The sequence below is a fragment of the Lissotriton helveticus genome, chromosome 8 (genome assembly GCF_964261635.1).
Source record: "Lissotriton helveticus chromosome 8, aLisHel1.1, whole genome shotgun sequence".
Classification (NCBI taxonomy): domain Eukaryota; kingdom Metazoa; phylum Chordata; class Amphibia; order Caudata; family Salamandridae; genus Lissotriton; species Lissotriton helveticus.
Window position 1 is genome coordinate 1687058707 of NC_136069.1, and position 16965 is coordinate 1687075671.

At 47.8% G+C, this 16965-nt stretch overlaps 1 protein-coding gene across 1 annotated transcript in view; it reads left to right on the forward strand.

Moving 5' to 3' along the window:
- Positions 1-16965, forward strand: part of TRPM2 (transient receptor potential cation channel subfamily M member 2) — a 276857-nt gene that overhangs the window by 200904 nt on the left and 58988 nt on the right. Inside the window, exon 24 of the mRNA XM_078656292.1 lies at positions 15627-15714. Within this exon, the coding sequence (XP_078512418.1) occupies positions 15627-15714 (88 nt within the window). The remainder of the gene's footprint in view (positions 1-15626; positions 15715-16965) is intronic.

Below are 16965 nucleotides of genomic sequence, written 5' to 3' on the forward strand. Positions count from 1 at the left end.
TTTGATTGTAATAAACCAGAGTACATGGAAGGGATGTCTGGCTCATGTGCATTTTGACTGAGACATGTAAATAGAAAAGCTGCAATAATGGAGTGAAAATGAAAACCTTTTAAAACTATATTTTAGAAAAGCCGCAAAACGTTTCAACACAGTTCACTCTTATCTTTTCTTTGCACATGCTGCTAATATTCGGAATATGCATCCCTTTTCATGTATTCATCTATTTCTTCTCACTTACATTGAGTCTCAGCTAAATTGTGAATATCACAAGCTGAACGGCATTCCGCCCAAAACAGGAGAGACAGCTTCAGTGCCACGACAGGACAGACATCCAAGGCACTGCAGGACAGACTGCCTCAGCATGACAGGAAGTGCACACTCAATACTAAACAATACAAACCTGCAGCACTCCTGGAAGGATAGTCTCACTCTCTGCGTTTTCCTTTTTTGGACCTGCAGTGACCTGCTGTTACCCCTACACCCTTCCCTGCAGCCTTACCTTCTATTACACATAGCTCTGCCAGGGCACCTCAACCCTGCTCTCTGCCACACTCTCTTACTCCAATATTAGAACATCATATTTCAGCTCTGATAGTGCACCTCACTCTTGACCTTTCAACCCCGTTCCTATTCCAATAGGCAGCTCTGATTTTGCACCTCAACCCCGCCATATATATTCTTTCCCAGTATTTAGGCCCCACAAACAGCTGACAAACCCGCTCTGCAGCTTCCTATTACAACTCTGCCAATGTCCTTCAACCCTGCCTTGCAGCCTGCCTTCTTATTCCGCTGCTGTTAACCCGACACAGGATGGCCACTTTTGCCAGTGCACCCTCACGCCGACGTGTAGTAATTACTATCCTTACACGTGGCGAAATGCACACCTGTAAGAAATCGGCACAGGTTTAACCAATCTTGTAGAGTGTGCTCCATACATGGTAACAATGCCCAATAAGGTTCACGAAAGACGCAGTGAATATATTCTCCAGCAGACAGTAATGCCGTTTTCTTTTCCTATGCTGCGAAATTCTGTTTGTTGCACAGGGTGTGTAGTGAAGCTGCTTATGCATGCAGCAGCTGGTAGGGGTGAGTGAGATGTCTGGCAGGAAACATGCAATCACACAATAACCACTCCACGCTGTTAGTTTAGCGTAAAAGGCAATTTATTAGGACAGGGTACAACAACCAATTTTTAACATACACCAATAAACAATTAACAATCCCCGACCTCATGTCTTCCAACCATCATCCACTCTTAGACTCCATTTACTCACTCCCAATTCACACCACGACCTCTTCACATATATCATTCACTTCCACCTTTCTCTTTTGTCCTCCTCCAGCCTCTCCAGCCATCGCACTCCCGTCTGCCACACCCCCCATCCTGCACCTGTAACCCCCTCCCGGAAGGGTGATTATGCCCGTCATGGACTCCCCACCCCGCCCAAGTCCTGCAAACCGCCCCCCCCCTGCTAACCTGTTCTAAACTCGCACGCCAATAACACAACAAGACCCGTACCCCACTCCTAAAAAATTATAGGGCGGGAGGGTGGTCAAAACTTTCCTTAACTTGCCCCTGAAGCGCTGGGGACAGGAAGAGGAAGAACTTCCTCCCCTACCCCCTTAAATAACCTTATCCTAAACCCCCCCCACAAGCCCACCCCCTACACTACCAAGACCCACCCTGTCATGTCTCGCGCGAACTCCCCGGGGGAAGACTGGTCTGCCGACCTCACTTCCCCCGGGGGCTGCATCGCACAATAACCACTCCACGCTGTTAGTTTAGCGTAAAAGGCAATTTATTAGGACAGGGTATGACAACCAATTTTTTACATACACCAATAAACAATTAACAATCCCCAACCTCATGTCTTCCAACCATCATCCACTCTTGTACTCCAATTACTCACTCCAAATTCACACCACGACCTCTTCACATATATCATTCACTTCCACTTTTCTCTTTCGACCTCCTCCAGCCTCTCCAGCCATCGCACTCCCGTCTGCCACCCCCCCATCCTGCACCTGTAACCCCCTCCCTGGAAGGGTGATTATGCCCGTCATGGACTCCCCACCCCTCCCAAGTCCTGCCACCCAGGGAACCCCCGGAGGGATGTTACCTGCCCCACCACCAGTGCACCTTTCATGCTCAATCTCGTCGGCACCAGATAGACTCGTTCCACAACAAACTGATAGCATTCCGCATTTCCATTAGATAGTATGCATTCCCCATGTGCGAAAGGTGCACTCCATCATCACGAAAGAGAAGGGGCTCATCGAGCCGCAGCCGCACATGAGCAATCACCTTGATCCAGTGGTCAACACAATAAAGTCTCATAGCCCTATTCAACTTACGCCGCCCCCTCTCAATGGCTGCCGGCTTCAACGCCCCCCTCCAGATCCGTCGAGGCACAAACTCTGTCCAAATAATGCAGGCGCCAGCCAGATTGCTAACAACAAAAGAACCGGGGGTCTATAACGGAGCTTCAAGTACTCCGAGTTGCTGCAAAACTCCTACATAAGTGAGTTAGGCGCTAATAGAGCTACATAAGTCTCTATATCAGAATATGTGCCAGGACAAACCAAGCTCGGGTCCTGCGATGAGACAACGCCGGACAGAGCGGGCCTCCTTCTTCCTTAGCTGGGTTCCAGGAGAGGTGAGGTACACTCCCTGTACTATTCAGATGTAAGAGACACCGTTTGGTACAGAGGAACACGATTTTGGACTATTTATGTATATCCTTTACAGATTGTCGTTACGTTCACTTTATGTATGCAGTAGCTAATGCTTAGAACTCTGGCCCTGAAGAAAGCCATGGGATCTTGTCTCTACCAGCTGAAACATGTTGGCCTTGTAAATACAGTTATATGTTTAGACTGCTTCCTCTGCATTGTTCTTGTTTGCTTGAGGGAAAGGACAAATTACATTAGAGTTTTTCGCCTATTGATCCTTTTACCCCTTGTTTTTAACTCACACATCTTTTGATTTTTGCACTGCACTCGATCCCATCTTTATCATTTGTTCATGGGTACCTTAGCGATTGATGGTGCGACCCAATTGAGTAAGGGCGATGGATGGGTCTCATTGATCAAGAGACATACCACCCCATTTTTGGATGACCAAATGAGAACACTTGATCTACATACCTATTTGATGGGAATCCAACACATCTCTGTACGGGTCTTACCAACAATCTCAGTAGGTCCTTCGACAGGTTTGTCCTGGCACACATTCTGATATAGAGACTTATGTAGCTCTATTAGCGCCTAACTCACTTATGTAGGAGTTTTGCAGCAACTCGGAGTACTTGAAGCTCCGTTATAGACCCCCGGTTCTTTTGTTGTTAGGATTACAGTTAGGGGGATACGAACTGGGCAGGTCTTTAAATTTCCCTCAGACCCTTCTTCAATTGTTTGTGTTTTGCCAGCCAGATTGCTCCTCATTGCCTCCAAGTTCCGTTGTATCAAATGTAATAAAGACACTCCTGTCTGTTTGACCAAGTCATTTTCCCCAAGTGGATAACAATCATGTCCAGGCAGCCCAGCTGAGCCACCTTCTTCGTCAACCAGGGGAGCAAATCACCCCATCGCATCCCACTCTTACCCCACCAGTGGACCTCATGATGGCTGCTCCGCAGGCCCAGGCTACGACCGTACACCTCCCTGTATGCATACTTTGAGGCCCAGTGAACAAAGGCGTGCCCAACAATCCAGGTAACCGCTTCTTAGTGGCATGGCAAAAAATCTCCCAGTCGGATCTCCCAACCATACCATACTCCTCGATTCACACACCGGGCACACGTCCTCACAACCACTCTCCCGTAGACAAATCCATTTGCCCCGTCCCACCTGGTCTGTCTTAGAATGCCCCAACCAAATACCCAGCCGGGACCCATCCACCCGCATATCCCCAAACATCCTGCCAGGTGTCCTCCTTGTCCCTACCAACTCGGACACCCTAAAAGCTCCAAAAACATCCAAACCATGCACAAATGAAACAAAACCACTTCGTCTCCATCGTAACAACAATACGGCAACTGACCGAACAAATCCCTCAACAACTCAAACGTAATTGCCTCCCGGGGCACCTCACCCCCCCTCCGCCCTCACCCGTCCCCAACCCTTCAACATCCTGCTCAGTAAATCAACCCTAGCCGGATCAAAACCCAAGTAAGACATGCTGTAAAAGGAAATCCCCGCCAGTTTGCCCGAAATCGTGGTCTGTGACAAACCCCTATCCATGCAGTCCAAAACAAAATGAAACACCCCTTGCTCACACTCACTCTTTTTTCAATTCAGGCACCTCAAATGTGGAATAGGCTACCCGAGGTCCTTCGCAAAGAAACTAACCTCCTTCTTTTTAGGAAATCTTTGAAGACACTCCTTTTCAGAGATGCCTTTGGGCCCCTATGAGTTAGACCGACAATTCCCTGTTAAATTTCTTCTGTTGTTGTATCTGTTAGTAGCGCCTTGAGACCTGACGGTGATTTGGCGCGATATAAAACCCAGTTAACAATAACAATAACAATAACAATAACAATAACAATAACAATAACAATAACTCTTGAGTAGACGCCATGCATCCTTACTCCAACCCAAAAAGACGCCAAATTCAGACCACGCCAACCTGTAGGAAAACTTTGTGGATTCTGCTATAGATTTCTCCACCAAACCCATTACTCTCACTCCCCCAGGCCCAGAGAACCCTCCGGCACCTTGATCTTGCAGGGCTCTGCTCCTGGTGCCAGTCTCCTGAAACGCTGCCACTGCGAACAAGATAACACATCCGCAATGTCATTACGCGCCCCTGTGACATGTTGCGGGAGAAACAGCACATTAAATCGCAAACAAAGCAGCATAAAACTTCGCAACAGGCGCAGCACATGCACATCCTTTGCCTTCTGGTTGTTCATATGGTCCACCACCGTCCTGTTGTCTACAAGAAATAAGACAGACCTGTTCTGGAACTCAGGACCCCACACCATCAATGCCACCAACTAGGGAAAGAATTCCAAGAAAGCAATTCTACTACCCTGCTGCAACCAATGAGCCGGCTATTGTTCTGCGCGCCATCGCCCGTCTCAAAAGATTCCAAAACTGGCCACACCTGCAGCATCCAAATACAGTTGCACCTGCAAGACCATCCTGTGGTGCGCAAGGTCCAAAGACACACCATTGAAATTCTCCAGGAAACTGAGCCACACCCGCAAATCCGACCGGACCCCAAGCGTGACTCTGACTATGTGGTGAGGGAGCACTGCCCCTGACATGGCCATGCCGAGATCCTGCAAAATGTCCTCCCTGCCCTCACCACCCGGTAAGCAACATTCAAGAGCCCCAAGAGACGCTGCATAGACCTCAAGACAATCTTGTGAACTCCAATCACATGGAACAAAACAACCTGCATCTCTGCCACTTTTTGCTCCGGCAAATGGGCCAACCATGCAACTTAATCAATCTCAATACCCAAAAAGGTCAAGCAGCAATCGGGCCCTGCTTTCTTCTCCGGTGCCAAAGGAACTCCAAAGTCACGAGCCATACTCTGAAACTGCACCAGAGCCACTCCACACTCCCCCGTCCGTCCTCTCCCTACAAACAGAAAATTATCAAGATAGTGGGACACCAGCCGATGCCCGCTTGTGTCCATGAAGACCCACTGCAAAAAAGGACTAAAGGTCTCAAAGAGCGCACAGGAAATCGCACAACCCATCGGCAAGACTCTGTCTACAAAAATGGCATCCCTAACAAGGCAAAATCAGCCGGGTGAATGGGAAGGAGGCGAAAGACCGACTTTATGTCACATTTTGCCAATTCCACCCCCTTTCCACAAACCCGCACCACACCAATGGCATCGTCCTCCTCCTCGGCGATGAAATCGTTCACTGAACTCCCCTCCGGCCAGGACAGATGGTGAATCAGCCTGAACTCCCCCTGCTCCTCCTTCGGGACCACACTCAACGGTGAAACAATAAGGTCCGGCACCGGCCACGTGCCAAACGGGCCTACGATCCTGCCTTCCAACACCTCCTTCTGCAGTTTTTGTGCCACCACCCCTGGCAATTCCTCCGCAGACCCTGATAGCCTACCTGAAACCTTTTTGTGAAAACCCAATGTAGTTTCAACGCTGCTTCTCTATCACGGTACAGAGAGAGCCATGCACTCATGGCCTCCACATCAACCGGTGTAGGGGCCCTTTGGCCCAGCTTGTCCCCGTCCTTTCGTAATCCTCCACTGCTCAGAGGGGGTAGCCAGGGTAAAACTTTGAGTGACCGGGTGGCGTCCACCGCATTTGAAACACTTGTGCTTAAACTTGCAAGGGTGTCGCGTGCAGAAACCTTTATTAAAGTTCCAGCGGTTTCTGTGTAAGTACCCTGACTCCCTGATCCGACAGAAGATACCTGCCCACCCGCCCCTGACTGGGCGGGACACGACTGAAAAGGCCGATAGGCAACCAGGAGGCTACTAGCCGTGTGTGTAGACGCTGCCGCCTGCGTAGAGGACATCCACTGTACCCAAAGCTCCTGATCGAGATTCCCCCACGCCTTTTCCGGGTTAACACTAATCCGGGCACTAAACTCCTGGTCATAACTGAGCCAGGCAAATCCCCCAAAGTGCATCTGCGCCTTCCTGATCACGTCCATGTACTTAAAAAGAGCTATTGCCCTGTCCAGATGCCTCTCACAATAAATACTGGCATAGATAAAAAAACGCAGACGTCCAATTTTCCATATTTACCCGCACCCTCGGCCACCTTGTCAATTCCCATTCTTCCTCCTTGGACCCTTCCTTGGCCTGAATCTCCCTATGCAAGAGTTTGAAAACATCCACATACTCATGTTTCCAGATCCTAGCCTTTCTCTGACAAGTGTGACCCAAGTGGCATTGCCAAACCCATATATGGCAACTTCTTCCACTTGTCCCCACCATCCTTCTTACCACCCTGGTCATCCGCCTTGTCAGTCTGCGCACTGGCCGCCACAACCTGCGTCTCACCATCCTTTGCGAGTCCCCCTGCATCCCCTTGGGTCCCCACATCCGTGACAGACCCATCCCCCACACCCACCAAACGGCAGGCCTTTTTGCGCCCCCCCTTAGGACCCTCGTCCCACGCATCCCACCAGGCACCCTCACCTGCAAGCGTTGTAGGCACCTCCCGGTCCTTCATCCTGGCATCCGCCGTCTTCTGACCTGCCTTGCTGGCCCGAGCGGTGCTGGCCTGCGCCGCCTGTAAAACACCAAGCTTATCTGTTGCCTTGCTCCTCTCCCACGCACCTTCCTCACGCACTTCATCCTCTTCCAACTCATCACCATCCTCGTCATAGTCCAGCTGGTCCTCATCCACATCCTCCACAACTGCTATCCGCACCTCGCTCACCACTCTCTTTGGACCCTTCCCTTTCACACCAGGCACAAATTCGCACTCCAGAACAGCTGGTGCCTGCTCCCTCGATGGAGGGCAGGCTGCCGCGAACCCCCCTCCTGCTTCGCCCCGGTGTTTGGAGGCCGTTTTGCACCCCGCTGGCCCACCCTTGCCTCTGCCAGCTTCACCTGCAGGCTTGCTCCCTCCCCCCCCAGGCCCTCTGTGCCTGGGGAGGCCCCAGCGCCTTCAGGTCTCTGTGCCGCCAAAGCAGTCCCTGCCCCTTCAATCCAGACCCAGTTGCCCCGGGACCCCGGGATCACCCTGGCCCGTCCCCTGCCTACCCCACTCTCATATACGGGCGCCGGGGGCACCCACCCTAGCCCTGCCACCCTGGCGGCACACAGAAGCTGCCATGTCTGCTCCGGTTCCTCCACGATGCGACGCTGGTTGCGAATCCTCTCCTCAAGGGTTATGCGCTCCCACCTATCATACCAGGAGTCCTGGCTAGCTATGTCAGGGAAGGACCCTCCCCCTGTGAAGGGGCCGTAGTGCCCCCCCAACAGGAGCTTCCCCGTAGGCTGCATAGTGTGAAACTTCATGGGGCCATTCCCTTTGGATCCATGGGGCTTGACTACCCCCTTCCTCTTGCAAGACAAATCTACAGGCTGTTGTCCCAGGGGCCCTCTTCTCCTCCCCCGACTCCCCTTCTGACAAAAGCATCCACTGCACATACACATGTTGCCGCTTTTACCACTTCACTGTTGCGGATCCTATGAGTCTCGCAGCCTTGAGAAGGCATTGTCCAGGGTTCCGTCATTTACAGTTTTCCCTTCAAAAGTAATCTGTGGACTTTGTTAAATGGTTTGGTTAAAACGGAAGGGCAGCGCAGTCCTTTTTTGTACCCAAAACATGGTTGAAGTGCAGCCCACGAAGACAGGAACAATGTATTAGTGTGCTTCACAAGCACCGATTCCTACAAATATGTACACAAGTCCTGCATGAGCGCCAGTTGCATTACAAACGAACATGTTAACTTTTAGCTGCGGAGACATTAAGTGATTTGCCCAGACTCACAGAATGTTAATCCTGCCACCAAGACTCGAACCTGGTCGCGGGGGGGTCGCGCGGGGACCGAGGGAGAATAACATTTAGAAAACTTACCTAACCGCCTCTGCTCCTGGTCCACGTTGGCGCCTCTTCAGGAATAGCACTGCACTGGAGTGGCAACCCCTCAGCCAATCCTGGCGCTGCTGCAGCGCCAGGATTGGCTTAGGGCACGGTTATTCTTCATCGGCTGCCTGCCCATTAGGAGACTGAGGGGCTCCTAATGGGCATGCGCAAAGCAGGGCAAACACTGGTGCGCATGACTGGGCACGGGCAAAAAATGTGTTCCCCTTCCCCACTCATGCGCACTTGTGCTGCTGCCTGTCCCTGGCTGGTCTGACAATGCATGTCAGTCAACATGTCGCCGGACCGCCCACCCCCATCAGATTCTGAAGGGGGTGGGCGGTCTGACATCATGTTGACTGACATAATTGTCAGTTCTCCCTCGGCGTCTCTGAGCTTAAGTAAACTGATTCAGAGATGCCGAGGGAGCTGCGGGTGCAAAAGGGTGGGGGAGCAACGCCCCAACACCCCAATGAACGCACCGCGCCGGGTTAGATGTTGAATGAAGTGTAGTGGAACACAACTAGACCCAACTATCTTAGGGGTTAGATGGTGAATGAAGTGTAGTGGAACCCAACTAGACCCAACAATCGTAGGGGTATTTAGATGGTGAATGAAGTGTAGTGGAACACAACTAGACCCGACAATCATAGGGGTTAGATGGTGAATGAAGTGTAGTGGAACACAACTAGACCCGACTATCGCAGGGGTTAGATGGTGAATGAAGTGTATTGGAACACAACTAGACCCGACAATCGTAGGGGTTAGATGGTGAATGAAGTGTAGTGGAACACAACTAGACCCGACAATCGTAAGAGTATTTAGATGGGGAATGAAGTGAAGTGGAACCCAACTAGACCCGACAATCTTAGGGGTTAGATGGTGAATGAAGTGTAGTGGAACACAACTAGACCCGACAATCTTAGGGGTTAGATTGTGAATGAATTGCAGTGGAACCCACTCAATCCGACAATCTTAGGGTGCATCACCCATGGTCTCCTTGAAGGCATCTATCTAGCTTCCAGTTCCAAGATGACTGCTTCAGATAAAGCCTTTTATCACTCCAGTGTTCAAAAGCAAAATTATTATTTTTTTTTTTAATTAACTGTTCCAATATTCACTTACAAAAGGCAAATTCAGCACAAGGAGGAAGAACAGTTTACAGCTGAATATTGTGAGAGTGTCTGGTGTTGCTGGAATAGATTGTTGGGATCTAACATGTTCCCCCAGTGCAAGTGAGTGCATGATTTTTGTGTATAACATCTTCTTCTAAATGTTGATGTTTGTGGTATTGTTGTCCCAAGGGCTCTGGCGGTCGGATTAGTCCTTTCGTTGCAGGATAGTAGCAGTGGCTTTACCTCATTTAAATATGACATGATAATGTGTTATTGTAAAAATGAATTCTGATTATGGTTATGTATGTTAAGGTATAATATTTTTATCATATTTTCTTAATTTTTTCATTATTTTTAATAATGTGATACATACGTTTTAAATATGAATGTTGTCATTGCTTGTTAGAACATTTCATTTTAGAAAAAAAACAAAAAAATCTTGAATCTTAAAAATATTTTTAAGCAAATGGAAACATGTTTTCTGGAACACTTGAATTCAAATGCACACGCTACATCAGCAAGGAAACCCAACATGTTTTTCATGTCAAATAAGAGTTACTTGAAGTTGACTGAGCACCAGAGGCGTAGCTAGAGCTTGTGGTGCTCGGGGCTATCCCTCAGATTGACGCCCCTTGGGGGGTGGGAGGATGCTGGGGAAAAAGAACGGCGAGCACTTGAAAGATGTCCGAGAGACACGTAGTATTGCCGCTAATAGTTACCTCGATCATGCAAGTTACATGCACATACATAACACTGTCAAAGGCTACACAGTTGAATACACCGGTGACTGGCAGTGCAAAAGAGAACACACACACTGCATGATCTATCTGGGGAATCATAAAAACCGCATGTGACATCCATCAGAGAGCTGTGTGAACAATTACCTGGTAATCCCCTCAGCACAATGCAAACATGCACATACATGACAGTGTTCAGGGACCCATCATCTACAGCTGACATTAAATGACCATACATCATAGTCCCCCCATTAAAGCAGTGGGGACCTGCACAAACGTGATGTGCTCTGGGGACCCAAAACCAACTTAACAGTGTCGAAGCCTGTGATTCTTTATCTTTCAAAAAACGCAAATTAATTATTCACAGGGAATGACTCACTGTGTGCCCTTAGAACTAAACGCAGCACAAAGGGGTCAGTCAGCTCCACCTTGCCAACACAGACTGAGTACAGCCCACTCTGGTGGCCCAAAGGCAACAACCAGGGGTCGCGCCCTGTCATTACTTCTAAGCAGCAGCAAACAACTCCCTGGGAATGAAAAGATGTGTGCTCTTGGGACACAAAACCAGCTTGTAATAGTGCATCTCTCCTTCAGAGCAGCCTCAGCACACACATGGTGTGCAGCCTGCCCGGGGGCCCAAAGCTAAAATACAGGGAGGGGTGACACATTATCATCACAATTCTTAAAGACAGCTGTAGGGTCCATGGGGACATGTTCAACTCTATCCAAGGCCCGGGACAACTGTTCCGGCGCTGCGGCACATATTGAATATTATATTCAGAAGAAACAAGAAACATTACATTTGCCTGCGATTTTGTTTTCACGGTACTTTCATGGTAACCAACAGTGTCAAAAGGATCATCAACTGTGTGCTATTGTTAACAGGATACTATCCTTGTGTGTAGATAAGTCAATCAACTATGGAAGAGAGTATCTCTTTTCAATGGATCACACCTAAACAGCTGTTAGTTCTTTATAAATCCATTACAAGGGCTTGAGCACCAATTAGTGGCCCACAGTTTAAGATTCCCTGACAGCATTGAACATATGGCATGCCAGATTGGTTCACTATATCCACATCTTTTCTATATTATCCAAAATTAATGTATCACTTAATACATTGTAATCAGCAGTCGGGTACCCTATTTGATTAGGTTCCAATTCCACTTCCTTAGTGTTGGGCCCTTTCTCGAGGGAGTCACTGAGCTTTTGATTTAAATCAATCAATATCGTAGGAATGGACTTATTGTTGGGATTACTTGCAGTTAGCACTTTTAAGTCTTTTACTGCCGGCTCTTGGCAGGTGGGTACAGTACTAATAACCAAAGCTGGTTTCCCAACTTTGTTGGTAAGCACTTATGCTTGCACTTTAATTTTATACTCGCTTCCTGGGCAGGGCACTGCTGTTCTTTGTCATAGTTGGTTATCAGATCCTGTGTTGGTTGATCCTTATTCACTTGGGGGATCTAATCCTACCTCCACCACTACAGCGTTGGGATATTGGCCCACAATCGGATGTTTTGAGCAAGCCATTATATGCTTTTTTTACTTGTTCTCACTTTTATGTGTTTCCTGACAGTGCAGTCTCTTATTCCTGGGATGGAATCTTTTTTTACTATTGGTTTCATATAGTCTCCGATTGAGTAATAGGCTATTTTAGCCATGCAACTCCTCTTCATTAAATCCTTTCTTCTCACTACTCTTGATCTTAGTATCCACAATGGACTCAGGGTGAGTAACCATAGGTGATTTGAGTATATGATGATTCATACAATTTAGAAGTCTCAACTGCTGTTGAGGTGTCAATATGGTGTTTAGAGTTATATTTAACCATTTCATAATCAATTTTACCTCACCACAAGAGACAAATACTGTATGGAAGTTTCCCTAGGAACAAGGATCAAAATCCAGACCAAACACAAGTCTGTCTAAATGTAAGAGACGTGTTAGAGACAGAGGGTGTCAAAGAAATTTTGAGAAACATCTATGTTAATAGTTGCCTATTATTTTGTCACAGTATTATACCCATCTGGTAACTAGCTTAATGTCATGTGTCAGTCCTGTCTTTTTAGCCGTAAGCACTTTGCATGCTAGAATATGTAAGCCTGTGCTCACAATGTTAAATATGGAACTACAAGACCCAAATGCAATGTATTGTTGACCATAATACCAGGATTGGTCAAAAGATCTGCCACAAGAAATGGGGCAGCATGGCAGCTGTGAGTATTTTAACAATTTGAACACTGCATCTTTGCTCAGTTATCAGTCTTATAACTAAAATCACTGCGCTGTTTTACATGATGACATTGGTCTGTGCTCTGCGTGCTTCTATTGGCCAGAGTCTGCTGCCCACGCTGACATCACTTTACACCTACCAGCCCTCTATCCTCAGCTTGAAGACCTCTAATATATGGAGAATCATGTATAGTAAACCTACATTAAAACGTTATGTACTTACCATGTCGATATTTTGGTTGCCTACATTTATGTTATAATATTTGTATACCACAATATATAGTGCGTAGTATTCTGTTACCATACCTCTTCTATATCGAGTAATGTCCAGAGAGCCTGCCAGCAAAATGCCCAAAGCTGCCTGCAAGCATAAAGCACTGCCCCAGGCCAGAATTGACTCCTCATGAGAGCGTAGCGTTTAAGCGCGTAACGTGTCACTGCTACGTTCTAATCGTGAGGCCTAAGCAAAATATCACTACAGGGCCGTCATTGGTAGCGCTCGCGCACGCCGCGCCGCTACAAGATTGATGGCCCTGTACTCTGAGGCTGGGATGGGGGGGCGCCAACAACGGTCGGGGAGTCCGAGGAGACACAAACGCGGGACTTCGTTTTCGGAAATTTAATTTAAAGCGCTGCAGCCGCCTGCAGTCCCGCGTTTGAGTTGTGTGCACTGTGCAGCTCAGCTGTTACCAAAGCAGATCAGAAGGAGTGGAGCGCAGCGCGGCTTTGCCCTTTTAAACTGGGCCACGTGCGGCCGCGACACTGCAGGCCCATTGCGGCCGCCTTTATAATTTATTTGGGGACACTGTGTTCGTTCCCAAATAAATTATAAAAGCCGCCGCGGCCGCAACGGGCCTCCAGTGCCGCGCGGCCGCCTCAAAAATGGTGCCGCCTGGGGCGGACCGCCCCTCCCACCCCCCTACCCCCCGCCCTCCCCTAGCTATGCCACTGCAGAGCACTCTTGTTACTTAGCGACCTCTGTGTGTGGTGCAATGAAGTGGTGTCCATACTCTACCAACCTTTGAACGTCACATGTGTCGTTACATATAACATTACCATTACCACTTGATGGAGACAACTATGAATATAGTATCATTTATCGGTGTGAGTATGCGTTGTTGTTTAATTACATTTTGCTTTTAAATGTTGTCATTTATTGGTATAAATTTTAGTAGGTCACAAATATTGCGTGCAGTGTATGGCAGGCCCTGAGTGATGCCCAGGTATCACTGGCCCAGCACACAAGTAGTGCAGAGAATACTTCTATCCCATTTCTTTGTACAGGATTCACAAATTTGCGAATCACACAATTTTTTGTATATTTAATGTATTGCTAACAGGGTTATTTTGGGGTTCCCCATAGGCCTGGGCGCCAGGGTAGGTGCCCCTTGCCCCTTTTCTTTTTCCCAGCAGGATGCTGGTGTACCTTGTTGGGTAGTTACCACAACAACAGAATAGCTTCTGCGACAGCCAGCCAATCAGCATGAGGTGGATTCAAGAATCCATAACCTAATTCACAAACCCACAATGGATGACTGGAGAAAACGTCCAATGGGGGTGTCTTCTGTGTGGATTTGGGAATCCAGGAAGGATCTGTAAATTAACAGTCCGATGGCTATAATATGTAACTTCTTCATGCCCAGGCAGTGACACATTTGAAACTCTCATTTCTTGAAAACTAGTGAACAGACTTACACCAAATCAAGCAAAAGATTTTCCTTCAGAGCTATTTGCCCATTGTAGTATAATTCTGTGCAGCCTTTTTTCTGTTTCAAGGAACAGAAAATCCTTAGGAGTTAAAATGGGAAATGTCAGCAAGCTTGCCATGGAGAACCCAGTGTGGATGGGCAGTCAATAATGAAAGTTTCAAACAGAGTCTATGAATGGCTCCAAATGTATTTTTTCTAAATTCCTTTCAATGGAAACTCTGAGCTACTCATAACTCCCGCCCATCACAAAGCACGATTCTGGCCATGTTTGCATCTATTCCTGTACGAAATAAAATAACTCAAATAATTCTTTGTAGCAGTTGCCTCAACTGATGACGTGCCATTCTAAGGTCTGACTTGACAGGACAGCTGTCTGAAGCATGTACTCTGACCTATTCTTTACAAACCACAGAGTGTGTTTTGGTTTCACTCAGAGGAGTATTACAATCACATCTCATGCTATTGACTGCTTGATGTATTATTCCACCTCCTATGAATTGCTTGCTTTACAAGACAAACAGGGAAAAATTCTACATCTTAAAAATAACTAAATCAGCATTCCTGCAAATGGAAATGGAAGGCAATCCTATTTTGTAATTACTGTAGGCCTTTTAGAATCCAATTGAATGGCATTATCACAGCACGGAGTGCTGTGGAGTGGTGTGGCTCACTGGTTAGAGGCGGCAGACCCGGAAGCAGAGGACAGCCCGGGACCAGGGCTCAATTCCCGACGCGGCAGGGTCGTGCACCAGGGTCAGCGGACTCGATAATTCTCGCTTCAGTGCCCACTCTAACCAGGGATCACACTCGGCTACTCTGGGCATTAGCTTGCCTCATCTCCACAACAGCCCCCCACATACACCGGGGATGCCTGGTTTCACCTTGGAGATACCCAGCAGGGATCATCTCACAGGGAAAGCCAGTACGGGTTCCCCAGTGGTCTACAGCGCTGGGACGCCCCATTGCTGGGGTAGCCATGTGCTTTACAAGACAACATAACATAACAAACTTAACCCTTAATGTCATCATCACAAATACACAATTACCACCACCATCAGCTATAATGCTGCCACCTTTACCACCAATACCATTACCATCGCCAAAGATATTGTTCATGTCTGTGTTTTGATGCTTCACAACATAAGAAGCCAGACCTATTGGCCTTAGCAACACTTGCTAATAAAAGTGGTTTAATTATACGAGTCAGTGTGTCACTGATCAGCTCAGGGATGCTCCTTTTATTTATGGTGACCCACATATCGAGGCTCCTAGGTAGATTTCTTACCTTCTTGTGTCTACTTAGGGTCAGCGCAGTGGTGAACCTCTTCGAGGTGGAGCAGGAGAAGCGGTCAAGGATGATGGAGCAGAGGATGGCAGCGCTGGAAGAGCAGGTGACGAGACAACGCTTCTCTTTCTTTTTTTAAAATTCTTTTGTTTTAATTGAAATGAAATACAATCTGCATATACAGTGTTACAGTCATGAGGGCAAGTACACACAGCCAATTGGTACATAGTTTCCACAGAGACACCAACTCTATGATGACTACAATAATGCTGTATCTCATCGTCCGAGTCTTGATCCAACACCCGAGGTATACAAATGTTTCCCCTATAGATGTTCCATTTGCCCCACACCCTTCCCCATTTCTTTGGGCATCCCCTGTGAATAAAGGTGGCTTTTTCCGCTACCATAAGCATATCCATATCTCTACACCATTCTAATAAAGTTGGTACACTTGCCGACCCCCATTTTTGTGCTGGATTTCATTTAGCTATCATCATGCCTGTCGTTGCCCACTGACGTTCAGCGTGGTTAAGGTCTATTGGTCCCCATATGTTAAGGAGGCAGCATTTAGGCTCGAGCGGGACTTGCTTCTGGCTGACTTCCGTAATGGTGTCTATCACTGCTGCCTAGTATGGTGTAAGCAGTGTGCACTCCCACAAGGTGTGATAAAATGTACCTATGGCACCACAGAGGCGTAAACAGTGTGGATCAGGGCTTCTTCCCATCGTATGCAGTAATACCCATGTGTAATAGGTCCTGTGTAATATTTTTTGCTGTATCAGCCGCAGTCTAGAGGAGATTGCCACCTCTTTAGGAGACGCAATCGCGTCTTGCCAGTTGGGGTCATCCATATCTCCAACTGCCATCTGCCAGAACGCCCCATGTCGGTCGAGAGGGTCCGTCCGGTTATTACTAATTTTCTTGTAGGTGAGTAAGGTTGCTTTTTTGGCTAAATGGTCAGTTAGTAGCCGGTCCTCTAAAGGTGATGATACAGGGAGTATTTTCAATGCTGGGAAGGCTGCATCTACCGCATGCTTAACCTGTATATATCAAAATGTTTCCCCCAGAGCCATCATGTATTGTTCTTGTAGGTGGGCAAAGCTTACAACCTCTCCATTGTGCCAGAGGTCCCCCAGCCTGGAGATCCCTATCAGGTCCTATTTTTGAAATCTCTTGCTCTTTCCCATTGTGTCCAGTTTGCCTGTGTCCCACAGTGGAGTGTGTTGGCTCTGTCTGTCTGACCAGCCTAGGTGCCGTGTTACTGTGTGCCAGATACGATTTGTGTGTGCTGTTGGGCCCATAGGGTCTCGGGTTTTCCGTTTGTTAAAAAGCACCCTATTAACTACACCCTTCCCCA